The 27,672-nt window shown below is 38.4% G+C and overlaps 1 protein-coding gene and 1 long non-coding RNA gene across 8 annotated transcripts in view; one reads left to right on the top strand and one right to left on the bottom strand.

Annotated features, from left to right (window-relative positions):
• The first annotated feature begins 1,865 nt into the window (after positions 1–1,865).
• C9orf72 (C9orf72-SMCR8 complex subunit) lies at positions 1,866–27,672 on the top strand. 7 transcript variants are annotated; one of them, XM_073345569.2, is made up of 12 exons: positions 1,866–1,961; positions 4,037–4,378; positions 7,044–7,530; positions 11,198–11,257; positions 12,217–12,312; positions 12,997–13,061; positions 15,871–15,943; positions 20,846–20,962; positions 22,988–23,223; positions 23,787–23,844; positions 24,759–24,868; positions 24,969–27,672. In XM_073345569.2, exons 3-12 carry the CDS (start codon positions 7,087–7,089, stop codon positions 25,153–25,155), a joined length of 1,446 nt encoding a protein of 481 aa, XP_073201670.1. In that variant the 5' UTR covers positions 1,866–1,961; positions 4,037–4,378; positions 7,044–7,086; the 3' UTR covers positions 25,156–27,672. The 7 variants fall into 7 exon arrangements, with proteins under 7 accessions (XP_073201670.1, XP_073201669.1, XP_073201675.1 ...); XM_073345568.2 differs by lacking the exon at positions 4,037–4,378; XM_073345572.2 differs by lacking the exons at positions 1,866–1,961; positions 4,037–4,378 and adding an exon at positions 2,132–2,334.
• The window catches only part of LOC140911779 (uncharacterized), a 34,953-nt gene continuing 33,686 nt past the window's right edge, over positions 26,406–27,672 (bottom strand). The window contains exon 3 of the long non-coding RNA XR_012159121.2: positions 26,406–26,571. This is a non-coding gene — a long non-coding RNA (uncharacterized LOC140911779). The remainder of the gene's footprint in view (positions 26,572–27,672) is intronic.

Here is a 27,672-nt window from a genome sequence, read left to right as displayed (position 1 = left end):
CAAATGCAGTTGTATCTGAGAGCTTGGCTGTAGACAATGGATCATGTGATGTGGTCTGGATGAAAGCTGGAGGCATGTAAGTATAGCGGTCAGTAGGTTTCTGGTATAGGATGGTTTTTATGTGACCATCGCTTATTAGCACCGTAGTGTCCAGGAAGTGGATCTCTTGTGTGAACTGGTCCAGGCTGAGGTTGATGGTGGGATGGAAATTGTTGAAATCATGGTGGAATTCCTCAAGGGCTTCTTTTCCATGGGTCCAGATGATGAAGATGTCATCAATGTAGCGCAAGTAGAGTAGGGGCATTAGGGGACAAGAGCTGAGGAAGCGTTGTTCTAAGTCACCCATAAAAATGTTGGCATACTGTGGGGCCATGCGGGTACCCATAGCAGTGCCGCTGATTTGAAGGTATACATTGTCCCCAAATGTGAAATAGTTATGGGTGAGGACAAAGTCACAAAGTTCAGCCACCAGGTTAGCTGTGACATTATTGGGATTACTGTTCCTGACAGCTTGTAGTCCATCTTTATGTGGAATGTTGGTGTACGGGGCTTCTACATCCAGGATGGTCTTTTCTGGAAGATCACCAATGGATTGTAGTTTCGTCAGGAAGTCAGTGGTGTCTCCGAGAGAGCTGGGAGTGCTGGTAGTGTAGGGCCTGAGGAGGGAGTCCACATAGCCAGACAATCCTGCTGTCAGGGTGCCAGTGCCTGAGATGATGGGGCGCCCAGGATTTCCAGGTTTATGGATCTTGGGTAGCAGATAGAATACCCCGGGTCAGGATTCTAGGGGTGTGTCTGTGCAGATTTGTTCCTGTGCTTTTTCAAGGAGTTTCTTGAGCAGATGGTGTAGTTTCTTTTGGTAACCTTCAGTGATATCAGAGGGTAATGGCCTGTAGAATGTGCTGTTGCCTTTGTATCTTTGCTGATACAGACTAACACCACTACCACTGTGAAACTAAGTGTCCAGACTCCTGGGCAGTTTTCAGCAGTAGAGCTGTAACCTCTCTGTCTCTCATTTGTAAAATGGGACCATTTGTCTTGTCAGGTCAGACTATAAAATCTTCAGGCCAGGGAGTGCATCATAGTGTTGCCAAATAGGGTGACGAGGTGTCTGGTTTTCCCTATTTCCAACTCTTGTAATATTTGGTGTGCCTTTTTTTGTATGTTTTTTATAGATTCAGCTTCTGGAGTTATGTGATTGCAAGGGACTATCATCGTATACTTGAAAACAAAGTGTCTATCCTTCATGGTTATGGATGCTTGGAATCCTTAATCTTGACAGGTCAAAATGGCGACATCAAATAAAAATGTGTTTTTAAGGCAATTATGAGTTTTGAATGCTTGGTGTTGACTGTGTGATTGTATTTGTGTCATAGTAGTGCATGAAGACCTAAAACAAGCTCCTCGTGTGAAGGGCTGCATAGGATTACGTGGGATTTTCATTTTAAAAAAAGCAAAAGGCATCAAGAGAAAAGCTTGAAAATGTGAGGTAAGTGCTACCTAAAGTCAAAATCCGGGAGGCAAGTAAAAAGTACCCGTTCTTTTTAATGAATTAGGAACTAACAGAGTTTTATGGTGGGCAGGGGCTGAAAGCTGAGGGTTTGCAAAAATCAGTGCTACAAAGTAACCTCTCCCTCTTCCCCCATGACCGTGCAGCCACAGGCGGCTCTGCACACGTGCATTGCCACTCTGCAGCGCCAGCAGCAGCACGCTCACGTGCACAGACTGGCTTCTCGCCTCCCCTCGCGCGCATGCGCGTGCGGGAGCGCCGGAGCGGGGGGGGGGAGCCCGCGCGGCACCGCTGCCAGCGCGGGGGCGCGAGCTAGACAGACGGGGCCGCGGGGGTGGGGGAAGGCGGAGGCGCATGCGCGAGGGGATTTGAGGCCGGCGGCGCGCGTGGCTTGTTTGTCCGTACGGTGTGGCGGTTACGGCGCGCGGCTGAGGGGTGTGCGGCTGCGCAGGTGAGGGTGCGGGGGCGGGTCGGTCCGTCCGTCCCCCCCCGGGGGCTGAAGGGGACACAGGGAGCCTCTTAGCTGGCGGGGCCGTGGAGCCGGGCGGCTCGTCGCGCAGCTGGGGCTGCACCCGAGAGCCGGGGGGAAGGGGCGGTTATGGGGGCGGGTGGCTGTGTGAGGGGGAGTTACAGGGAGGCCGTGAGGGCTCGGTGGACCAAGCCCTGGACTGGGGCACGACGGGAGACCTGGGATCTGTCCCTGGCTCGGCCACTAGCCTGGTGGGTGACCTTGTGCACCTCACGTCACCCGCCCGTGCCTCAGTTTCTCCGTCTGAGAAGCCGGGATCGTGCTCGTGACCGCCTTTGCAAAGTGCCGTTGAGAGGTGAAATGAGACACACAGGAGGTGGGTGGTGGTACTAGTGGGGCACATGGCTCTGTTGCCTGCCTGTGGTCATTACCCGCACCGCCTTAGTGGCCTGCCTCGCCTCCTTCTCCAGTAACGTCATTGCATTTGGTAGCTTGTGTTTTCACCTCTCTGTGGTTTTGACACTGGGGTAAGGAGGGATCCGTCTCACAGGCTGTGCAGTAGTAACTTCCACACCGCTTCCTCCTTTGGCGCTGTGGTGCCTTTCTTCTCCTTCTTGGGTAAACATTTGCTTGACCTTTGCAGATTTCACGCCAGTCAACATAACCTGTTAGCCAGCCTCTCCATTCTAGCTCAGTGGCGTCACTCTTTCTAAAAAATAAAATAAAATTTGGTTTTTAGTTCAATCTAAATTTTTTCTGTTTAAATATAGATTTTATTTAAAAAATAAACCTCTTCAGAATTAAATTTGAAATTGACAACCTATGTTAAGGCCTAACAGTGTTACAAAGTATTAAAATTTAAATTAAATACAAAAAAATAATATTAAGCAAAGTATGTGTTTGCTGCTGTGCTTTAAAGAAAGGCCAACCACAGTACTGGCGAAAGTCACTTGCCAGTTTTTTGACAGCAGTAACCTCTTCTGCTGGTACAGAGAGAATGTTTTCTTCATTTCAGTTAATTCAGCTAGTTCAATGAGTAGTTTATTAAAAACCAATTGTGAGTTGAAGAAGCAAGAAAACTTGTTTTCCAATCTCTGAATAAAAATTAGGTGTAAGGATGAGATCTAATAGTTCTAAAATCTTGGAGAACATGGTGAACAGAACCAATCAATTCAGTTCACCAACGACAGCTAATAATTCCTTTGTTTAATAAATGTTAGTTTTAAATGCAAAATGTTTTGATAAACTTTTTTCTTATGTATCTGGTACACTTAAAATGCACAAAAACAGCATTTAAAAATAAATTAATTTGCATTTCCATTAGAGAATTTAATCAAGTAAAAAATGCATCATACACCATTTTCTAACAACATAATGTATAAAATAATATGAATAAATGTAAGTTATGTTAAATAATGTAAATGTGTATAAATATGGTGTATCCTGGTTAACATTAAGAAGCACCAAGTTTAGTGCAAAGGCTATATTTTGTTTTTAATCAATACGGTTTAATAGTTACCAACCAATGAGAATAAATCTTTCTTTAGGAAAATAACTAACATACAAATGCAAAACTGAATTAAGATTTATTATTTAAATAATTATTAAAATTGGTGATTTAAATTGCTATGGTTTAAGTCAGTACACCCTTCTAGAAAATGAAGAGACTCAGGCTATGAGAAAAGAAAGGGGATTTTTTTGGGAAAACTAGAGGGAGAGTTTGAAAGGTAAAGTGCACACAACACAGGAAAAGGGGAGTGGAATGGAGAGATGGAACTGCTATTGTAGAATAAATGACAATAGATAGTGGAATACAGAAAGGAAGAGACTCCCAGATAGAGGCCTGGTCTACAGTAGAAAATTTAATTGACTTAACTATGTCAATTGGGGTGCGGATTTTTCACGTGCCCTCTAGGGAGGTTGATTATCTACACCAGTGGGAGAACCCCTTCCCTTTGGCATAGGTAGAGTACACTGAATTACTCCTGCGGGAATTCTGCACCACTGCGCTTGCGCAGAATTTATGTCCAACCGCAGATTTCTTTGCTTCCCTGCAGAAAAATGACTTTTTGACAGGGAAGCCACAAGAGCGGTCATGCAGCCCTCCGCAACAGTATGTTTCGGGGGCCCAGGGCAGCCAGCAGAGAGGTAAATCACTGTGGAGCAGGAGGAGGGACGGAGGAAGACCCGGCTGGTGGCTCCTACTCTGCACCAGGCTCAGCTGCTAGGGCTGGGGAGGACAGGACTTCCTCTTCCCATGTACAGCATCTGGGGCCGGGCGAGATCCACCCCCAGATTTTTCCCACGGCTGAAGGAAGCTCTGCAAACTCACACCCCATCTCACCCCTGCTTTCTGCACCTATCGCTCCTCAGCTGAACAGGGACAGATCCCTATACAGGTAGTTGCTCCCCCATTCACCCAACCCCCGTGCGTCCGTATCCCTTCATACCCAGACCCTCCTGTCAAGCCTCACCCCCCCACACTCAGAAACCCCACCCATGAGCCCCACTCCCCTTGCACCTGGACCACCCAGACAAGCCACCCGCACCCAGATTCCCCACCCCACCAAGTCCCAACCAGCTGCATCTGGACCCCTGCCAGTGTGCCCCCCACATCCATACCCCCCTGCCGAGCTCTATACCCTTCCCCACTGAGCCCCAACCACCTTTACCTGGACCTCTGCAGAGTCCCATTACTGTTGCACCCAGAACCCCGCAACAAGCCCCTGTGCATCCAGATCCCCCCTGCACCTGATCCTGAGCTGCCTGCACCCAGATTACCCCACACAGAACCCTCTCAACCCCCACCTCAATCCCTCCACACTTGGATCCTTCCCTGCTGAGTCTCCCTGACCACACCTGGTGCACCTGGCACAGAGGGGCAGGGCTCTAGAGTGTTTCTGGGACAGGCCTAGTCCTTGCGGTGTAACAAGGTAGGGTGCAACCTCACTGCTGAGTCCATGTCTGTGGGGGAGCTGCACAGTGATCTCCCACATCTCTGCAGCCAGTGGCTTGTGCTCCCCAATGAGCTTCCAAATTTATTTGATAAATAAAATTTGCAGAATTTTAAAATATTGCATGCAGAATTTTTTTTTTTTTGGTGGAGAATTTTTAATTTTTGCGCAGAGTACTCTCAGGAGTAACTGAAGTGCTACAGCAGCGGTTCAGCATTTCACTTGTAGACAAACTTAGGGTAGAGGGAAGAGACAAACACTTGGGATAAGTTAAAATTTTGTTTAATATACAGTTAGTGCAAAAATATTACAACTAGAGCTGGTCAAAAACTTTTTTTGTGAAAAAGTTTTGGGTTTTTTTTTTTTTCAGCCAGCTGTAATGATGATAAGCCACTCAAGTGTTATGTTTTAAATAAAATGGATCTGATTGTAGATGGTAGGATGAAAGAGAAAAGCAGTCTGAAATTTGCAAAAGTCACTAAAACCAGAAAGCACTAGAGCTGTTCAAAGAAGAGTCAGTAGTCAGCACCTGGATAATTTAGGGTCTTGTGCTTTAAGAATGAAAAATATTCAGTAGTAATTTAATAAATGCCTAAGGTTGGTACTGTCAATATTCCATTAGTACTGCTAATATCCTGCTATCTTACGTTCTTCTCCATTGTGAGGGATTTGTTTCTGACTCACCATTTTTTTTAATATGTTGATCCTCATTTTGTTGAACTCAGCAAGTCCAGCATATTTGTGAAGTGAACCCTGATTTACCTGCTTTATACACGTTTTGAGGCTTGATTGATTACAGTTTATAAAACATCTGTTTCCCCTCAATCCCAATTCAAGTTCTGTGGCAAGCAGCCTTAAACTTCAGAGTCTTTAGTTTTCTCTTTGGAATATGCTGGTGTCTTTCCTACAGGCTCTATGCAGAATGTTGCAGTTGAATATATGATTTATCTCTTGCACACCTCAAATGTATATGTAGTCCAAATACAAAAAAGTCTGTATTTCCTAAAATTATTTACATTTTGAGGCATGTACAGTTTGACACTTTGGGGGCGTGAGACAATAGTCTCTCACCAGTATCTAAGAAGTGCATCTGTCCTTATGCTATGTGTTCTGTCTTAAGAATTTGAACTTAGAAAATGAATGTTTTTCTTCTTTTAAGCTCCAGTCATGCTCTGAAAACTGCAAGGACTCATAGATCTGCCTGCATGGTTCTCCATGCAGGACCAGAAAATACTTAAGCAAACGTGCTATTTTTTAAGTGTATAAGCACTTATAATATTTTTTTGCAGAGGTGAATAAAACAATCTGACTTTTGTGGAAGAAACTTCTTCAGTTGTACATTATAAAAAGTACTAGCAATTGATGCTCGTGCAGAAGTTGCAGGATATAGATAACTATTGTAACTCAAGAGACGCTTTGGTGGTTGAGTGATAGGTTTCTGCTCAGAAAGGACCTTTCTTTCTTATATGGGGAAGTTTTGGCTCCTCGCTAAATCAATCGTGGTTTTAACTTCATTATTCTTTTGTTTGTGAGCGGGGCAGGGAGACGATGTATGCCAACGTCTATCCGTTAATAATGGTGTGTGTTATCTGTATTTATTAAATAGCATTTATAAATTGTTGTAATAGTATCTAGATACTATCATTTACAAAATAACACAAAATGGTCAAGATTTACAGCTTTCTAATTTGAAATCAACCCTGTAAATTAAGTGTCTGGCACGTAAACTTGATTTGTGAGTTTCATGAAAATATTCAAGATATATGTAATTTCTCAAAAATTAGCTGTAGCTTCATTTGATTTAAACTAATTGGTTTTAGTGTATTTATAAAGGGAATTGAAAGAGACTTAGTCAACAATTAGGTCTTTAAATTCAAGCACCGAATTTATTTCATTATCCCACTGGTATGTAATAGACTTTTGCACACAACTATACTTAAGTCAAAAGTGTGCTTTTAGACTTCATCCATACACGGAGATTAGAATAGAATCCCAAACGCATAAGGTAGAAATCAAAACTTGTCTGTCATCTGTTTAGTGAAGAAGAAAAGGGGCAAACTAATAACCAGTGCTAATCTCACTATTTTCTCTTTTAAAACTTTTTTTCTAGGTGATGGAAAAAATCTCTACGATGTGACAGTTAAGAAGCAGTCATGTCAACTCTCTGTCCACCTCCTTCTCCTGCAGTTGCCAAGACAGAGATCTCATTGAATGGGGACTCACCATTACTAGCTGCTACTTTTGCCTACTGGGACAATATTCTTGGACCTAGAGTCAGACACATCTGGGCCCCAAAGACAGAACAGATGCTTCTCAGTGATGGAGAAATAACTTTTCTTGCAAATCACACATTGAATGGGGAAATTCTTAGGAATGCAGAGAGTGGAGCAATAGATGTGAAGTTTTTTGTCTTGGCAGAAAAAGGAGTAATTATTGTGTCATTAATCTTTGATGGAAACTGGAATGGGGACAGAAGTACTTATGGACTATCAATTATACTTCCACAAAGTGAACTTGGCTTCTATCTTCCTCTTCACAGAGTGTGTGTTGATAGGTTAACGAATATTATAAGGAAAGGAAGAATATGGATGCATAAGGTAGGTTTGTTCTTCATTGCAACCAAATGTTAAAAACCTGGCAATACCTTTAATCAACACAGTTCGAGAACTAGCATTGTATAGAAAATAGGTATATGTTTTGTTAAGGCAACAATCTCCCTGAGTCACATTACATAACAATCCAAGAAACAAGCTCTCGTAGATATATAAATAATATCTCTACCTCAGTACAACTGCTGAAGTTGTATGTTAAAAATTGAGTCTAATGCTACCAAATTTAGGGCCTGCACCTGAGAACATGCAACTTCTATCAGGGCTGGTAATGACTTGCCTGAGGTCCCCTACAGTTCTACTCAGTTGATGCTAGCCTCCTATGGAAACATTTTTTACCTCCCCATGCTTATAAAAATTGTGTTGCTTTTATTTTTATAAAATAAAACACTGTGGGCACAAAAAAAATGTGTAATTTCCCTGTGTTGGACTGAAGCACCAGCTAAAAAAAAATGTATATGTGCCTTTAAAGGTACTTGGATCTGTAAGTCCTCAACACCTCTTGGAAAGATGCTATTAGTGTGTTTGATCCCAAAACAAGAAAAGCTGAGTAAGCTGAATCCATATACAGAGTCTTAACACACTGTACATAGTCATCAATATATCTCAAAAACCCTAACGTAAGTACTTAAAATGACAAGAAAATATGAACTTTTAGAATAAAACAGGAACATTGCATAGAAGTAACAGAACCAAGGGAAATGAAAAAAACACACTTTCATAACAAAAAGCAAGGATTCAAGACACAAGTTCCCACTTAATGCAAGTACGGTTCATTTGGAATCCCAAAGGCAGTTTTATTTTTCAAATTGTGTTCAAGGATTACATAACTCAGTTCCAGTCTTGCTGTAAAAGCTTCTTTGCAGACTGAATGTCTTTTAGAAAAAAGAAAAAGCTGCTTTATCTTAATACAGTAAAAGTTGTTTCAGTATAATTCTGTTGTGCAAGAGAATCCCAGTGCTTCACAGCTAATAAGCATCTTATAATTTTGCTTGAAAAAGTGGTAAGCTTTGACTTTGTTTTAAAGTGTCTGTCTGATGTGGAGGGGAGAATTCTAGTTTTATCTTGTGTACTAGGAACTAGACAATTTAAAAAAAAATTATAAAAGAGCACCTCTTAAAAATTAATTGATTCTATTTTTGAGGTAGGAGACGCAAGTAATTTATTTCCTAATTCCCATTTTGTCAGAGTACTCAACTTATTGATTCCATAGGATAACCTGTGGAAGTTTGTCTTCCAGCACATCTAGTCTTGATATTTTTGTCAGATTTACAAAGGAAGAATAGGTTTCAGAGTAGGAGCCGTGTTAGTCTGTATCCGCAAAAAGAAAAGGAGTACTTGTGGCACCTTAGAGACTTATGCTCAGATAAATTTGTTAGTCTCTAAGGTGCCACAAGTACTCCTTTTTTTTTAAAGGAAGAATAGGCATTTAAACTCTCATTTTTCCTAGATGAGGGCAATGTCCCAAATATTTCATGCCCAGTCGTATCTCCCAAAATTCAAATATGTTTTTTAGCAGTTAATTCTGTAACAACCATATATTAGTTATGTTTATCATGGTCTTGTGCTTGTGGACAGATGTTTTCTTCATTTTATGTTTAGCTTTGGTTTCTATGCTTTGATCTTTTTGAGACAAAATGATCAAATTCAACATGAACTTTATTTTTATAAGTAGTCATATATTTGTTTCCTGATACACAGATTTAAAGATTTCATGATGAAATCATGGAGTTGTAGCTGCACTGGAACTTACAGAAAATGTTCCGTCAACCCCAAAAATCTAGTTGTGAGATCTTTGACTTTATTTATTTGTTTTCCCATCTGCTGTTCTTGGAACAGACAGGCTCAGTCAGCAGTAGAGTGCTAAGCTCTGAAAGAAAGTTATTTATCCTTGTTTTTTCTTGAGCAGTTATGAGCCCTTCTACGTAAGTTATCTCTATCCCAGCTCAATCCTTGCCCCCAATAGAGAGACCTCAGTGATAGATGCTCTAAATATGTAGTTTACAAATGTAGCATTATATACATTTTAGAAATCAGTGCCTGACAGTTTCTGGGCATAATAATATAACATTTAAACATAAATTATTAAAATGGGAAAATGCGTAATACTGTGGCTCTTGGAGCAAAAGCAGACTTCTACATCAGTTATCAATCAACCCAACATGCCAGGTTAAAATGGAAAACAAATGTCTAAAAGTCTTGCCTTAATTGATGCCACCAGCGTGTGTTGGCATTCCTACCAGATACCATGTCTTCCAGGTTATCAAGAGTTCTGAGATAGGATGGTCAGCAGCTCCAACCAGATTGTATTAGGAGGGAGAAACTCGCTACGAATTTGAAATGGCTCCTGCATTGGAATATCCACTTAGATTCAGATATATGCAGAGCAATGTTTAGAATGATGGACATAGACAGACAAGCAACTTTTAGAAGTCATTCCAAATGGGTCTAGAATCTTGTTTAGCTTTTACAAAGCTAGATATTTGAAGTGTTGTGTGTTTGTCCAATAATTCCTCGCAGCTGTATTTCAAAAGAGAAAAGGGATCATAGTCATTTGTTCAGTTTCAATTTTTTTTTTTTAAACCAAGAATCTTGTTTGTCAAAGAAGTTATTTCTCTTTGAAGCCTAAGTCAAGGAGGGGAAGTGCCTTTAAAGGATCTATATAGCACCAATGTTGTTGTTCACAGGCACTTGTTTCAGATTCATTTAGGTTTTATCATTGGCAGGAGGAAATCTACTCTAACTTGTTTCTTTCTTCATCTATTCTGAGGAGTTCTGTAAGCTTTCTGTTCCGCAATTGATCAGCCTTGAGTAGCTCAGTCACAGGAGACTAATGAGTAAACCTGTGAAAGCTGTGGCAACTCTTCAGCTTCTATAAGAAGACATCTCTGGAATGTGGAGAATCTTCATTGCCTAGAATGTTGGCCTTAATGAACGGCATACTCAGAACAAGTTTTTATAGCATATTATGTTATGCTGAATTGTTGAATTGAATTGCCGTATTATGCTGAATTGTTGTAAATGATTATGTTCATCATCATATTTGCTACTGAGGTTCTGATGACTAGAAGCTACCAGAGTTCTCGTTGAATTTTTGGTGTGACCTCTTCTGTATCCTGTCGTGAAGTACCTTGACGTTTCTATGGATGTCTGCAATATTTAGTTCTAGAACAGTTCATGTATTGAAGATGTGCCAGTATCTAAAGATATGGAACAAATCCCCTTCCCAAAAGCAAAAAAGTTTCCTCTTTTTTGCATTTTTCCCTTTTTTTGTTAGGATGGAACAACTTACTCCTTTTGCAGTGAAACAACTAAGTAAAATTCAGCGATGCTGAATTCAGTATCTTTATTTACCATGAGACAGATTAATCTGGTATTTTCTTGATCAGATAGTGAAGGATATTTTTGTTTTATTTTAGCCCTCTCCCACCTCCCCTGGAAAGTTAGAGGTTTAAGGGGGGCGGGTGCAGGGAGGGTAGTATTTGCCACAAAATAGCTCTGTAAAGGAAAATGCATTGAACATCAAAATGTGAATTAAAGAAGTGTGATTCTACAGGGAAGAAAGTTTACCAGTTGACTGATGGGTGCATAATTGCATAGCCAAATACTGGAGCTTTTATAACTTTTGTGAAAATTAACTGCTTCTCTTGCTCAGGAGAGGCAAGAACATTTCCAGAAGATTGTCTTGGAAAGCACGGAGAGAATGGAGGATCAGGTAAGAGAGACTGACTGATGCATATGGCATACCATCAGAAAGCTATTACTGGAACTGGTGAAGTCGGTACTGCTGTTTTATTTTTGGGATCCAGGAATATATTTTTGGACTAGCAGAGTGAGCTGTCATGCACAGGAGGCAGTCTTTGTGAAGATAAGATGGTGGAAGCTCTGACCAAATTGAAGGAAATTATATCCCCCGTCGCTTTATGGGTAAAGTGAAAATCTGTGAAGAATATTACCTTTCAGAAATGGGGAGGCCACTTACTCGAGCATGATGTTCTCCAAAGGTAGCAGCTTCCTTACATTTATTCTCTTCTACCCAAGTTTACTCATGGGTAGATTTTTGCTAGGTCATTAGTCAGCTGGGTCAGAGAACTGATGCTTGGTAACTATTATCTTGTAACTATCCAAGAGAGAAGTCGTTATAGACTTAGTGGCTGAGATTACAAAGAGAATTTGGTTTCTGAAGCAATACATGTGAAAGCACAACCCTAGAGCTTGTTGCAAAGTATAAGACCAGAGAAATCATCCTTTGATTCTGATGCTAATCTAGCTAATGAGTCTGTATCTGTTGGTCTCTTTGTCTCTTAAAACATGCACTTTTTGAAATATAATACTTACTGGTACACGATGATACAATCACTTACCTCTAGATCTACCCTGTCCAAGTCAGCCAAATTGATTGGGTATTTAGTGGAAAAGCCTTGAAACAAATTATAAACATTCTTGTTACTGGGTCAGCTGCTTGTTTCCAGTTGGCTATTTTTGATGAGCAATACTGAAAAACATATGTATCAATTTCCTGCTCCTTTTTAGTCTTGTGATCTTGCCAACCTCCCCACCAAAAAGTAAAAAAGCTAAAATTGTTCTGTCTTTAGTGTTAAAAATTTCTGTTACTAGTAGCTTTCTATACTGCATGCTATGCTTTTATTTCACAACATGTTATTTATTGCACAGGGCCAAAGCATCATTCCAATGCTGACAGGAGAAGTTATTCCTGTAATGGAACTTCTTTCATCTATGAAATCCCACAGTGTTCCAGAAAAAATAGATGTAAGTCCTTATGTTTGCTGCTTTTAGAAAAGGAAGCAACTATGCCACTCTTATTAATCCTGCCTTTAGTAAAATAAATCATTGATACCATAAGTCATTATGCTCTTTAATGTTGGCACAGGAAACTCTCCTAAACAGTATTTTTACTAATAGCAGTTTCTCATAAATATCTGAGCAGTAGCGATAATTTTTGATCAACACTTAGCAAAATTGGCTGTCAACTGTATTATGCTTTTTAAAAAGGGAAAGGAAAGGACAATTCATCAAATAAAATTAATATTAGGGGAAAGAGTTTTAATGGTGAGATCTGTTAGAATGTGGAATAATCCTTTCCTGGACAGGAGAGGAAACACCATTTCATGGGCCAGTTTAAAATATTTTGATTGAAGCACTAAAAATATACTGTTGGGAACAAGATATCAGTAGTGGTTGAGCTGGGGGGAAATGGATTAGATGTCTCTTAATATCTGTTGACCTCCTTCAGAAGTTAATGGCTTAAAACAGGAAGAGCTGTATTTTTGTGAGTCTTAAACGTGCTTGATTCCTCACAGTTGTGAAACTGAGATTGTTTAGGATTCACTTAAGCTATCACCACATATAATTAAAAATCCAAAATAAAATGTTTTTAATATGGCTTGTTACACCACGTCACCTAACCCTTCTTTCTGTTCCTTTGCACTCCAGATAAGTGACACAGTGTTAAATGATGATGACATTGGGGACAGTTGCCATGAAGGTTTTCTCCTCAAGTACGGTCTTGTTCTCTGTTTTATGCTGTTGTGAAACCACTTCAAAAGTAAATGATGCCAGTGTCTCTTAATTGGTTGTGTTTAGGCTTGGAAGGATTAGATTTTTATTGGTAAATGTCAGTTTCTCCAGTTATGCACAAAGCAGCAAAAAAATCTGTCTATCAATGATGATCAAAATTTACAGATAGGCAAGTAAGAAAAATGCTGTTTGAGAACTTGCAAGCATTTGATTTGATTTTTGATTTGTATATTTTGACATGAAATGTTGACAATTTGTGTTTTACTGGTTACAAAGCTTTAACTTTTTGAATCTTGATATCTTTTGTCATTAAATAATTGTTGTCTGACACCCCCTCCCCATAATTTCCCACCAATGTGAAAATTTAAATAGAAAAAATGCTTAAAAATAAACATCAATATATGTCAAAATAATAAAAAAAAATCCAATGCTGCAGTCTAGTTGCATTGGTGGCTAAGGGTTAATTTGGGGTGAGGAGACATTAGTGCTGGTATCACTTCTTTATATGTCTGCCTAAGTGATATCATTAAGATTGTTTCCATTTTAAATGAATGGTCATGGGTTGATGGCTCTTAAAATTTATGTGATGATCTCTGTCAACCCATTTTGGCATGAGTATAGGACAGCTGTTCCTTATCACTGGAATGGCATGCTTAGATAAGGCATTAATTGATAAGGGTTATATTACTTTGAAAATGGCATAGGAGCCTGGAAACTGTTAAAAGTATATAGGGGTACATAGACAAAGGGTTTTGAGTTTCTTAACACAGTAAGTCAGGTAGTGTTTATGTCATAGGAAGTTTAGGAAAAGTCATGGGTTAAAGTCACAGGTAAAGAATGACAAATCCATAAACGTTATGCACATTCTTCTGTACTCAGAATGTTTAATTCTTCCATTTTCTTTAACATAAAAATAGTTGAGCATTAGTAAATCAGTAAACAAATGTCTCTTGTGTTAGGAAATCACATACGCTCCCATCTTTAATGGCTTTCATTGATCGTCTGTCATTCCTCAAAAAGTCTCTGTGTAATTGCCTGGTGAATTTAGATAGTCCCTAGCTCACAGAACTGTCACTGTGTTGTACAGCACCAAACACCCACAGTACTACACAAATTAAAATATTGACTATGTTGTTAATACCTAGCAGTTTCATAGCATTTAGAGTTCATAAAGCATTTTGTTGCAAGGATTTATCTAGGTTTTTAATCCTGAGGCAAGTTAGCTTTTAGAAAAATATAAGAATGGCCATACTGAGTCAGACAAAGGTCCATCTAGCCCAGTATCTTGTCTTCCGATAGTGGCCAATGCCAGGTGCCCCAGAGGGAATGAACAGGTAATCACCAAGTGATCCATCCCCTGTCGCCCATTCCCAGCTTCTGGCAAACAGAGGCTTGGGACATTATCCGTGCCCATCCTGGCTAATAGCCATTGATGGACGTATCCTCCATGAATTTATCTAGTTCGTTTTTTAACCCTGTTGTAGTCCTGGCCTTCACAACATCCTCTGGCAAAGAGTTCCACAAGTTGACTGTGTGTTGTGTGAAGAAATATTTCCTTTTGTTTGTTTGTTTTAAACCTGCTGCCTATTAATTTCATTTGGTGACCCCTAGTTCTTGTGTTTATAGAAGGACTAAATAACACTTCCTTATTTACTTTCTCCACACCAGTCATGATTTTATAGACCACGGTTGTACATTGAGTGCATATCACTAGATGGTTTATTGTAGGTGAATTGCTTTCCACCAATACACATCAAGAGAAATTGGTCCTGTGATAATGCAGCATTCTATTAGTATGGCTCTGGTACAACAAATAACAGTACCTCGCTCTTTTGTTTTTGATTAAGATCTAGGTACAGAGAATAGCACTTGTTCGCTGTATATTCTCATTACTGAATAGCTGCATTATAACTGATTCAGTAAACAAACGTGGTGTATGCACCAGAGCTATACATTGCAAATAGCCTGTTCAGCTGAGCTTCTTGTGCTGCACTACTCACAGTTATGCCCTTGAGGAATAGGGGAGCTTCCTGGCTTTTGCCAGATTAAAATTTTAAACTTATCATGGCTTCAGTATATATTTTGGATTTTTTTTTTTTTTTTTGTTCATTGAATAAAAATTGGACTTGACAAAGTGACCATACTAATTCTGACCGTGTAACTTAAGCACAGTCATGCGTCCTTATGGAACTCCAAAATGCAAGTGCAGAAATATATTCATACATACATACATACATACAAAGAACTCTTCAGTGTTGTGTGCTACCTTAGATCCTGAGGTGGTGGTGGTGGTTTTTGTACTGAGATATGTGGTAGCAGATGCTTGTGGGATCAAAGCCGTGATGTGTTTTAGTAATTGAAAGAAACAAGACTCAGAACCTTACTGTAGTGCCTATATTCCTTTACCAATGAAAGCTGTTTAATCATAGTATAATTCAAGTTCCCTTAATTTGAAGGTATAATTTTACTTTTGCTTATCTTAAATAAATTACCTTATACTCTTAGACACTAAACCCATAACTGAGTTAGCCCTCCCGTAACTTAATTCAGTTCAGCCAGGATGGCTTCATAGTAATATTTTAAAAATCAGATTGCGATTTCTTAAATGAATTGAACTAAAATTTAGACATTATGGAAATCCAAAGGTCTAGTAATGTAAGTAAAGAAAAGTCTGTTCGAAGCCTGCTTTTTTTGTTTTGTTTTGCATTTCTGCATGTAGAATTATGTTGAAGCACTTGTTTTGGAGTAGTCTGTTGTGTTTATTAATCTGTATTTTGTTTTAATCTGCAGTGCCATCAGTTCACACCTACAGACTTGTGGTTGCTCTGTGGTTGTAGGTAGCAGTGCAGAGAAAGTTAATAAGGTAAATGCATTTTATAATTCTCAAAATTGGATTCTGATTACTGTATTTGGACTGTCAGAAGATTATCTGCAGTAGTGTAAAAGTGGCAATTAATGAGAAATAAAATTTAACTGAATAATATTTTACATTTCCCACAAATATATTTGGTGTGGAGGGAGCAGCACTGTATTGCTATTGACCTTTTTTATTTGTATGATTGTTGCACTGGTAATTGAGTATGAAAAATAATTTATCATTTGTATTCTGACAGTTCTTGGCAACTAATTTATTTTATTGTGCATATGAAATTATGGAAAATGAGGCTATAGTTTTAGGGGATTAGATTTTTTTTATTAGCCAGATGCATAAACTGATGGCATCTGGATTAACATTTAGCAATTCAGCCATGGCAATGAGGTTTATCTAAATAAATCAATCTATGCATAGTTTTTGTCATATTGAATACCCAACTGCAGAGTAAAACTTGCTGTGCTGCTGCATCACAAATTGCATTTACACAATATCTAATGAGCATCAAACTGTTATGAGTCACTTGTGCATATGTAAGATGCAAACTTTCTAGAGCCCCACCCTTAGTTCTTTGATTTCTCCTTGCACTTCTGTTCTGTGCTGCAGTTCCCCCATGATCCTCATAGCCTTCATCATAAATAAATAACACATTTTAAATAATTTAATGTGAAAAATAACAGGACTAACTGAATTCTGTTAGTGACTTGGTCAGTAAACTCAATTAGGTTCTGGGTTTCAGTGGAGGTCTGGGTTTCATGAAAGATCCAAAGAGCAGATGCAAACTTATAAAATTTGAGTCCTACAATAGCAAGATATCCATTGGTAGACTGGCATGTTTGCTGTCTGGAGTGTCTATGGAACTAACTTATCAAAAGGATGCTTGCTTTATGCTACCTACACCTCCACAATCACAAAGTATAGGAAGCATTGGCTGAATGCCGCCTTAACGGAAGAGGACTAAGGCAGAAGGCCAGGAATATCAGGATAATCCTCTTTATGCCTTCTCAGTGGTGGCTACCATTAGTCAGAAGAATAACCGGTTGCAGACTCCTATGGCAAACTGCCTTCTCCCCACACCTACCACCTTTTGAAAATTAGACAGGTGCAAAGAAACCGAGGGAGGGTTGGGGCAGTACCACCTCATGTAGCTATGGCCATGAGGCACCAATGCCACCTGCTAGGCACACTTATCCAGTTCTGGTGGGCTGGGCGCATGCGCACCTAAATGGAATACATGTCTGCATCACATCTAGAAGAACCATAGTTACAGTAAGTAACTGTTTCTTCCTAAGCCTACTAACTTGTCAGGTGATTACATATCTACGGGGTGGATAAAAAAAATCAATGATTTTTTTTAATTAAAAAAAAAAAGGATATTTTTTATTTAAATTGGATTTTTTTTATCAAATGCTTTTTGAGGAAAAAATCTGTCTAAAGATAGTCTTATCTTTGAGCTATAATGTATCTTAATTATCTCATCAGGGAATAGGGATTATAAATTTTAATTTTATAGTATGAGAATATATTCATGTAATGTTTAAGAAAAGTTTTGTAAATGAGTTCCAATAGTTCATGGATTAGGGACCCAATCTTATAGGGTTCCACAGGTTTCTGTGTAGATTATTTAGGTTAATCTTTCTATCTACCCAGTGGGACTTAGTGTTCAGTCTAGAAGATACCATCAGAGATGCTTAGTTTAGCATTTCTCAACTGTGGATTTGTGTCTCCAGAGGTAACGTGCTTGTTAACAGCAAAAATGTTTTTAAATAATATATAGAGGTGAGAAATAACAGACCTCAACTCTATTGTCCCTCAGAAAATTTGTGTACACAGAGTCAATCCCTTACCTCTCTCTAAAAGTGCAAAGTTTCAAAAGTTCAGTGAATAAGAAGATTGTTGGGGGCATAATAGATCTGGACAAGGAGAAGAAGTCTGGAGATATATGTGAGAAGCGAGGGACATACGCTTGTTTTGTTTGCTTGCTATTGAAGAAAAAAATCCAGAATACTTAATGTTGTTGTGTTAGTTAAATAAAACAATTTAAATGTTTGTCTGGTGATGTTCGCCTCCTAATACAGCATGGCAAGAAAATCCTCCAAATATTAATGATTAACCTGTTGAATTGGAGATAGTTCACCTCTCAATGACTTCATAAATATCTGCTTCTATTACCTTTGGTAAATGAAATAACCAAACACTCATTCATTTTCTGATATAGCTGTAAAACTCATCTGCAAAGTTGTCAAAATAAATCGCTGTTTAAAAATGTATAGGGTGTACCTTCTAAAAATGAAACCTACATCTATCTCTGAGTTGTGAAGAATATGTATTAAGGTTATTACAACCAACAAGAATGCACTTTTATGTAGAAAACTATGATTAAATCAAATCTTCCTGACTAGTGATTTAAATCAATTTGATTTAAATCAAATCCACCCTGCATATCTACATATTTAAAAGAATAATACTTTTAGAAAACCTGCTCAGCTGTTTTTGGAAAAATGAAATGGAGAAAGCCCTTCAACTCTGAGGGTTTCTGAATGGATTTGTATGTACAAATTGATTACAGTTATGCAGATGTGCCTGTTTCAGATGGATTGAGAGTCCCTACTAGAAAGGTTATTGGCATGATGTTGTGGCAGCGTTGGTCCCAGGATATTAGAGAGGCAAAGAGGGTGAGGTAATATCATTTATTGGATCAACTTCTGTTGGTGAAAGAGACAAGCTTTTGAGCTACACAAAGGCATCCAGACCTGAAGGAGAATTCCGTGCAGCTCAAAAGCTTGTCGTGTTCACCAACAGAAGTTGATCCAATAAAAGATATTCTTTTACTCACCTTGTGCCTCTATTAGAAAGGTGTCTCTTAAAATAGCAGGTTGATGCTGGGAGTTGAATTCATACTTTCACAAAACATTAGTCTTACATTCTTCTGGGACATATCAGATGCCTGGGTCAGAAGGACTGTACTTTGATTCCTGTTTAATTAAGCCATTCTTTGGTCCACCCCCTGTAGTGTGAATACTGTTAATTAATCTCCTACAGTGAGAATTGCAGAGGCAACTCGTGATGGAGAAAATAAAGATAGCTTTATCAGTAAATTGAATTTTCCTGACGAATTGCCTCTCTGTCCTTCCTCCAAAAGGGGGTTTGTTAATATGCACCTTAAATCAGAGAGGAGCTGAGAAGGACTTTGTAGTAACATGTAGTCCTAGAACATTTAGGTGTCAGGCAAATGAGCCATTAATGACTGCTACCTGTACCACTGCTGTTAGAGCTGGGGTTGTCTTTTGTCTGTCTGTACAGCACCCAGCAGAATAGGTATTGGGTCCTCTGGGTTCTACAGTAAGGTAAATATTTACTACTACTACTGTTTGTCTCATGAAACTATGGCATGACACTGCAATGTGACTCTGTAGAGGCAATATATTCCGAGAACTCCATTTATCAGAAAGAAACCCACATGCAGTCTTTGTATTTGATTATGCTTCGAATTAATGGTGTGCCTCTTATTGAGTTCCAGTTTATTTTACAAGATTGAACTTTCCTTCATTGTAAGTCTTCTTTTTAGTTCTGGGAGTCAGTCTCTTAAGTGGGTGTGTAAAATACCCACTAATAAGCTTACAACAAAAGGACATGGTTATCGTAAGCTTTGGGGCTGGTACAGTCATCTTTTTGGTTTGTACAGTGCCTAGCACAGTAGGATCCTGCTCCATGACTGGGAGTCCGAGGCACTACTGCAGTATTAAATAATAATCTATATGTAAATTGTTCAGATAAAATATGTATGTATTCTAAACATGATACTTAAAATAACTAATTAGTAAAGAGCTGTTGCTCTTCTTTTTTTGCGCTTAATACTTAGATCAACAATTAGAAACTGCTTCCTTATTAGGAAATGAGAAGTAGACTAAACAGAGGAAAAAATAAAATGATTGAGCTCTCCCACAAAAGCTGCTGGACAGGGCTATTCAGCAATAATTTGGGGGTGTAGAAACAGGAGCATGTATGTATATCATGAAATGTCTGAATTAGTGGCAAAAATTGTGGACATCTTAATTGAATGCTGTGCATACACAGTATTTTTTTTTAAAAAGAAAAGCTGGGGAAATGTATGTCTGAAAACAGGTTAAGGGCATATCGTGTAACAACCACAGCAGCGCTTCTAAATACTCTCTCCTCAAACTGTTTCTGTTAATGGTGCAGCTAGATAGAGTGCTTAAAATAAACATATACTTATGCCTTCAGGAAGTCTGTATTAGTGATGTTTATTAGTCTTTCTGAAAATGCAAAAACACGTATTACTGCATCATTAAAACAGGTTTTTGCATTTTCTGACATGAGCATTAGCAGTCAATGTTCCTACAGCTCAAAAGATGCTCTTGCAAGACATTTGCTGAACAACTCAAATCGTTGATTTGCTACTCTGTTTCATCGTGTCATTCAACTGCTCATTATCTATTTCTATTGTATGTTCCTTGCAGTATGGATCATGCTTTTTCTCATCTTCTGAGGAAGTGCATCTAGAACACTTATTAAAGCATATCATATGTTGGATGTATAACATGGCCAAAGCTGATGTTGCTGTGGTAACCTAAACTTCTGGGTTTCTTGACTGTAAACAATTAAACTGTCACCTTGGATGTTCCATTTAATATTTGTTTTGTGTTGTTTTCATTTGATATATAGTCTTGAGCAGTGTGGTTCAATTTTAATACCTCTACTTTTAGATGTCAGTATGTAACTATTTGACATTATTGTAGCATTCTTTTTTCTAATATATGGTGAACTTCTTGGATAATCAGTTATTTGAAATCTATACTGAATTGTGTTCGAAGATGAAACTTTCTTTACTATACATCTGCCTATTTTTTTACAAAGCTTTTTGTATTGCAGATAGTGAGGACATTGTGTCTGTTTCTTATTCCATCAGAACGGAAGTGTTCCAGACTCTGTAGAAATGAATCTTCCTTCAAATATGAATCAGGACTCTTTGTACAAGGATTGCTCAAGGTAAGGCAATTTTACTGTGCTTCTTGATTTTTTTTTTTCTAAAATCTTTTCTCCAGTATCCAGACACTTACAACTTCTTAATTTAATATAATCATCTTAACTTGAAAATACCTGAATATATTGTTGCCTTAAGAAGTTTGTCCTCTTCACTTGTTGATTCCTGATGCCAATATTATAACCATGACTTCTCCTGTATGTCTGTATTCATCGGTTGCCTCTTGTCTTATACTTAGAGTGTGAGCATTATGGGGCAGGGACTGTCTTTTTTTGTTTGCTGTTTGTACAGTTCGTAGCACAATGAGGTCCTAGGCTACGACTAGAGCTCCTAGGTGCTATTGTAATACAAGTAATAAATAATTGCCTATATTTCCATGGCTTAAAGCCGTTTCTAGGGATGCAAGAATTTCATCTAATTTTTCTTCTGTACTGTCAGTTCTCTTTAGGAATAGTTTTTGTCCTTGTTCCTTCACTTTGCGAATAAATCTATACATTTACTACTTTTGGGGGGATCCTGGACCCATACAGGCAAGAGTTTAAAAATTGCATATGCTAGCTAAATCAGACTCATAGAAAAGAATGTTAGTCTCCAGCACTCCAACATCCTAAGAAAAATAGTTTCACAATATTTATGAAGGGCTGTAGGAGTGGATGGTGCTTCATAAGCAAATAATATTGCGAGGCCCCTGTCCCAAGGAGCTTTTAGACTAAATTTGACAGATGATGATAAACTACAGCTAAATGATATGAAGTTGAGGGACAGATTGTGGAACCTTATTACAAGATTATTCTAGAAATTAAACTGTCAAAAGGGAGAAGAAACTATTTTTTAGTAGATAAAAAATAAAATGTTTAGGGCTTAATTATGACTTAGTCACAAACCCTGTGTGAGTAGTTGCACTTCTACAGGAGCAGACCAGGACCCAGATCCATAATCTGGATGCTTGTCTCTCCTTTCCTTCTCCTCCATTTCCCCCCCACCATCACCCCTTTGCTCCAGAGGGGAAGTAACCTGTGCTAGCCCTGTATCTGGCATAGGTTACCTCCCCCTCCATGCCAGCTCAGCTGTGCTGGCCAGAACATTAGGAAGTTGGAGCCAGTGCTCTGCCCCTGCCTGCCCACTCTGACTTCTGTTGGAGGGGAGTAGGGAACGGAGGGAGCCACATTTTTACATTTAATTTTTATTGTATTTACCTAGCAGTACCAATATTGTTTGGGTGGGAACAATGCCTTTTATCAAAACCAAATAAAAGCTCAACCTGTTTGCCTAAGATATGATACCTCCTAACTAGGTAAACTAAGTAGTTCTTTGTTCTCAGTAGCAAGTGTGCACTTCGGGGGAGGGTTCTTAACTTCAAATACTGAGTATGTGCACTATCTACTTACGTGTTGAGAGAATTTCTAAAGCTTTCCTACAAGGAGTGAAGATAAATGATGTTCCCATCACTGAAAATATTTTTACGGAAACCAAACTTGTGCATGCTCAAACTTCACAAATTCAGAAGGCTAAAGTTAAATGCTTTCATGCTTCCTGCATGATAAATATTGTATAATGATGTATGATATTCTCTCCTGACCTCTGTTCAATTCAGGGTCAGTAGGGTATTTGTTCACTTAAAGCTGCATTCATGGCTGTAATGTTGCTGTTCTCCTTTCCCATACTGCTTTGTAACTCACGTCAATGTCAAGCATCATGCAGCATGAGAATGGTGTGCCATTTCGTGCAAGGGACTTGCTGGAAGCGTGTTACCAGCAACAAGACTATCATGAAACAGTGCAGTGGTGTGCACATCGCTATTTTCCAACACCCCTTCCAAAAAAACTTGTATTTTATGTGTATACTGTCACTTTAAACAACCACCCTGTTTTGCAACGGGGTTTAACTAGAATTATAAACACACACATCCCAAAGATGAAATGCTTTTAAACAAGCTGTTTTAAACTTAAGACTGGTGCATTAATGTTGTTTCAAATACCAGTATTTTTTTGTAACTGGGAGACTTCTCTAACTCTTTTTTGCTGTAACAGGATGCAACTGGAAGCTTTGTGTTGCCCTACCGTCAAGTAATGTATGCTCCATATCCTACTACACATATAGATGTGGATGTCAACACAGTGAAGCAGATGCCTCCTTGCCATGAACATATCTATAACCAACGGCGATACATGAGGTCCGAGCTGGCAGCATTTTGGAGAGCCAATTCAGATGAAGAGATGGCTCAGGATATCTCTATCCACACAGATGAAAGCTTCACTCCTGATTTGTATGTACTATCCTTATACTTTCAAAATTATACTGCTTAGGACAGCATAACAGTGTAGTTGCATTTTGTGGGACCTTTTCTTGCAAATTACAGTTCTGTTTTATTCAGTAAATGCTTTTCTCAATCAGGGTAAACCGCTTGTGTTTTCTTCTTGGGAAATGGGTTATAGGAGGTTAAAAACACTTCAGAAGTACAGGTTTCAGAGTTACCTATTGCTCAGTATTTCATTAGCAAGCCATCCCAGTGAAATTCCTGATAACATCCCATCAAATCTGTTATGGTTGAATAACATTAAATAAGTATACTATATAGCTAAGTACATTTACAGCTGACACTGGCTTACCTGGTTTTTGGTAAGTGCATCTGGACTGAAAAAGTTCCGTTTCATATTCCAAAGTAACTTTTTTTTAAATAAAGCCGTACCATAATTCACTAAAACTAACTTTTTAAATTTGTTTTAAATTCTGTCAGACCCTTAACTATAATGCTATTACTAGGCACCAATATAATATATTTAGTGCCTCCTTATCACATGCCATGCTTTCTTTGTTGTCTCTTCACAGGAATGTTTTTCAAGATGTCCTGCATCGTGATACGTTAGTAAAAGCCTTCCTGGAGCAGGTAACAGCTTTCAGAACAAGCAAAAGATGAAAAACAATTCTGTATTCTCATATAACAAATAATTTAACACAAATAGATCCTTCCCTGCATTATTTGAAAACACAATAGTAGTACAAGAGAGATTCCTCTGAACATGTGCAGAAATGTAATGACCTGCTAATTACAGGTTCCTATAAAATAGCTGTCATTCTATGACTATAATAATCAAAAAGTAATACTGAGTATGTACCGTGCCAACATGCCATTCTTGATGATGCTGTGGTCTTTTCCTGGAAAGTACTTTATTGGAGGGACTGCATCCAGGAATGACTACAATGACTTTTTTGGGGTGAAAGCATGGGGCAGGGGAAGAGAGAGAATCTCAGGTGCACTCAGCCTAGGACAGTACCTCTCAGAATGGGATTGTTACCCAACCAGGTATAGAATTAGAAATTGGTCTCCATTTAAAATGTGTCTGTTTAATAGCAACAAGGTGAGACCAACACAGCTACAACAACACTGCGTATGTAACTATGTAATACAAATAGATGGCCATTAAACTCTGCAAGCTTAATTTGCAGTACTAATATAACATTGAAAATACTAGACACCAGTTGTGAAGAACAAGGCACACTTCCTATTGCTGTATAGTACTGCTTGAACTTGCAGCGTTGTATAATCACTCAAGTCTGATCCATTTCAAGTACTGTAAAAAAAGAGCAAAAACATGATTTGTCTTAATAGAATGGCAGAACAGCTTAATTTATCACATCTGTCCAAATAGAGTCTAAAATTTATCCTTTCATGATTATACATTTGCTTTAGCACAATTAGGAACAGTTACATATATGTTTGTTCACTGTTTTAGTTTTCCACATTCCTGGAATGAAACTTGAGTTGTATGTAATTTAGTTTTCTGCTGTAATTTTAAACAGGTCTTTCATTTGAAACCTGGCTTGTCTCTGAGGAGTACTTTCCTTGCCCAGTTTCTGCTAGTCCTTCATAGAAAAGCCTTAACTCTCATTAAGTACATAGAGGATGATACGTAAGTAAAAAGATAATAGAAGGGAGGGGGTGGGAATTTCTTGGTCACTAGGAAATCGTTCTATATTGTAACAGTTTTTTCTCTTTACTCTTTTTTGCAGGCAGAAAGGAAAAAAGCCTTTTAAGTCTCTCCGTAGCTTAAAAATAGACCTTGACTTAACAGCAGAGGGCGATCTTAACATAATAATGGCTTTAGCTGAGAAGATCAAACCTGGTCTACATTCCTTTATCTTTGGGAGACCCTTCTACACTAGTGTACAAGAACGTGATGTACTAATGACATTTTAAAGATCCTGTACGCTGCTGAAAGCTAGTAATGTAAACACCATTTTTCCCTTTTTATAAGCACAGTCTTGCACTCTAATGCGGTGACTGAAAGCAAGTTACACTACAATACAGTAAAAGTGGGGAGGGAGCATTATTAGAGGGAAAGTCACTTCAGTTAGGGAAGCACACTTCGAAAGAGCTCTTTTTTGTTGTTTACAGTGAACGTAAATTTTGCAGTAGTTTTAATGATATTTTGGGTTTGTTGTGTAAACTTTGCCACAGTTGTGGCTTAAATTGATTTAAAGGGAGGCTTTTGTATTGATTGTTTAGAGAGATCACACAACTTCCCCACCATTTCCTTTCAATTTTGTGTCCCTCCTTATCCTGCTATCAGTATTTCCCAGTGTTGTAATGGAAAACCGTACTTCTTGTCCTCTCCATTATGGAGGGGACTGCCTTTTGTGAAACAGAAACTGGAAGGACAGATTTAACTTTTTTTTTTTTTTTTTTTTTTTTTTGTTCTGTCGTCTTTCCTATGTGTGGGGCTAGCATGAAAAACACCTTCCCTGCTCCCAATTCCAACTTCACCAGAAACATTTGTGCTACTTTGTGATGCATTTAAAGGGATATTAAAAAGAAACTAAAGATAAGAGTACTGTACAGCATGATCCTTGGGAGCCAGAGTGCTGCCTTTTAGTGGATTGTAAAGCCAAACTGATCTGTAGAATGCTGCTTTTATAACGGGGTCATCATTTAAGCTGCTTTGCGTGTATAAGTGCCAACCAGGATATTCTGTCACTGACTATGTTGAACCATCATGCATTTCAGTGTTCAGTGACCCAACATAATTGAACTCTTTGAGAAAACAAAACAGGAAAATTAGGTTTTATGCTTGGATAGCCATTGCCAACCTTTCTTTTTATAATCTGCTCCTATTTTTTTTATGAGTAAGAACAAGGGCCACATTAAAACATTCGATCACCTGTGCCTTTGTTCTTTTTGGAAATAACCCATGGGATATAGCCAAACTTCAAGATAGACACTTTCTTTTCATGTTACCTTTGTCATATATTCAGCATAACTTCATTAAGAAATCTATGTGGCTGTTAAATAATAGGAATAACAGTGTTGATGGAAAAACAAACTCTGGTTCAGTGAGATGCTGATCTCCCTCTTCCACGCCAACACACTCACCTCTCAGTCCACTTGTTTTGCTTTGCATAGAGAAGATAAAGAACAGCAGGAAGTCAGGAAATGTATTTTACCTGCTTTCACAGCATTTCTTACTTGAATAATCTGAGTTGTTGGATGTATTTTTCAGATTCCGCAGAAGCTTCCCAGGTTTTGCCATTGGGCTGCTTGGTGTACTGTGCTAAGTGATGCATCTGCTTTGCGTGCTACTATCTATCTGTCTTCTCCCTTTTCCTTTCTCCACCCCTTAAAAAAAAAAAAAAAGTCAGTCAGTCAGGAATCTACTTCTGTAAATGTAGTGTGTTAGTGATATTCCATGATTAGAGATTGCTTGCCAAAGAACTATGTTGGTAACTGGAGATCTAGGCAAAGCCACTGTTGCTTTACTACTTGTTATAACTTTTTTTTTTTTTTTTTTTTTTTTTTAAGGATGGGTTTGGTCTGTGAACTACTCATTTTCTAACTCGGTTTCATTAATTGAGACATAAGACATAACACTTCAGAATAATGGATTTTCCTAAAATATCCTCCTTTCTGACCTTAAAAGGGATACTGTCAAATAGCTAATGTCCAAAATGTGGTTGTTATTTTCTTATAGGAAAATGTATTCTACAGTCTAAATATTTAGGACTTTTAATTGGGGGGGAAAAAAAGTAAGGTATGCCATTGTGTACCTAATACATATGTGCAGTTACTACAATTTCATATGAAAATGAAAATAAGCAGGTTACACATGTGAATGGCCATAACTTACTGTGTGCATGCATAGTTACCTTATTACATGCATAATTACTCTCTCAAAGTCAATTTTGTCTTTAAAAAAAATTTAAAGCCAATCTTAAAAAATAAAAGTATAATACACTTTTTTGTAGAGTCCCTGCAAAATGTCTCATGCTGTTGGGCTTCCTTCTGCCAGCTTCTCATCAGGAAAACTATTGTTAGAATTATGCTGACTTAACCCATTGATACAGAGACCATTTGAATGTGTCACCAATTTATCTTTATACATTTTAAATCAGTTTGCCTATTAGAAAATGGCATAATTCATAAAATATTTTTACTGCTTGGCTTCTCAGATGGCATTAAGAACTAAAAGTAGATGTTACATTTCTGAAATGGAAATAAAGTGCTAAAGTTCAATTGACTTTAGGCACAGTGCTGGAATTATTGTAGCTTTGAAAACTTAATACTGACACTACTAACAGCTACACTCTGTTGTTTACTGAAAACATTTTTGTGCATTTTCACTTTGAAACAGCTAACTGCTGGAACTCATTCAAATGCTAGTTTTGTTGCACTATTGTCATGGATGCGGACTGTACAGTGAATAAATTATTAATGCGTTTG

The sequence above is a fragment of the Lepidochelys kempii genome, chromosome 5 (genome assembly GCF_965140285.1).
Source record: "Lepidochelys kempii isolate rLepKem1 chromosome 5, rLepKem1.hap1, whole genome shotgun sequence".
NCBI classification, from domain to species: domain Eukaryota; kingdom Metazoa; phylum Chordata; order Testudines; family Cheloniidae; genus Lepidochelys; species Lepidochelys kempii.
Note: the sequence above shows the minus strand (reverse complement) of the source record. Positions and strands in the feature narration are given on the sequence as shown.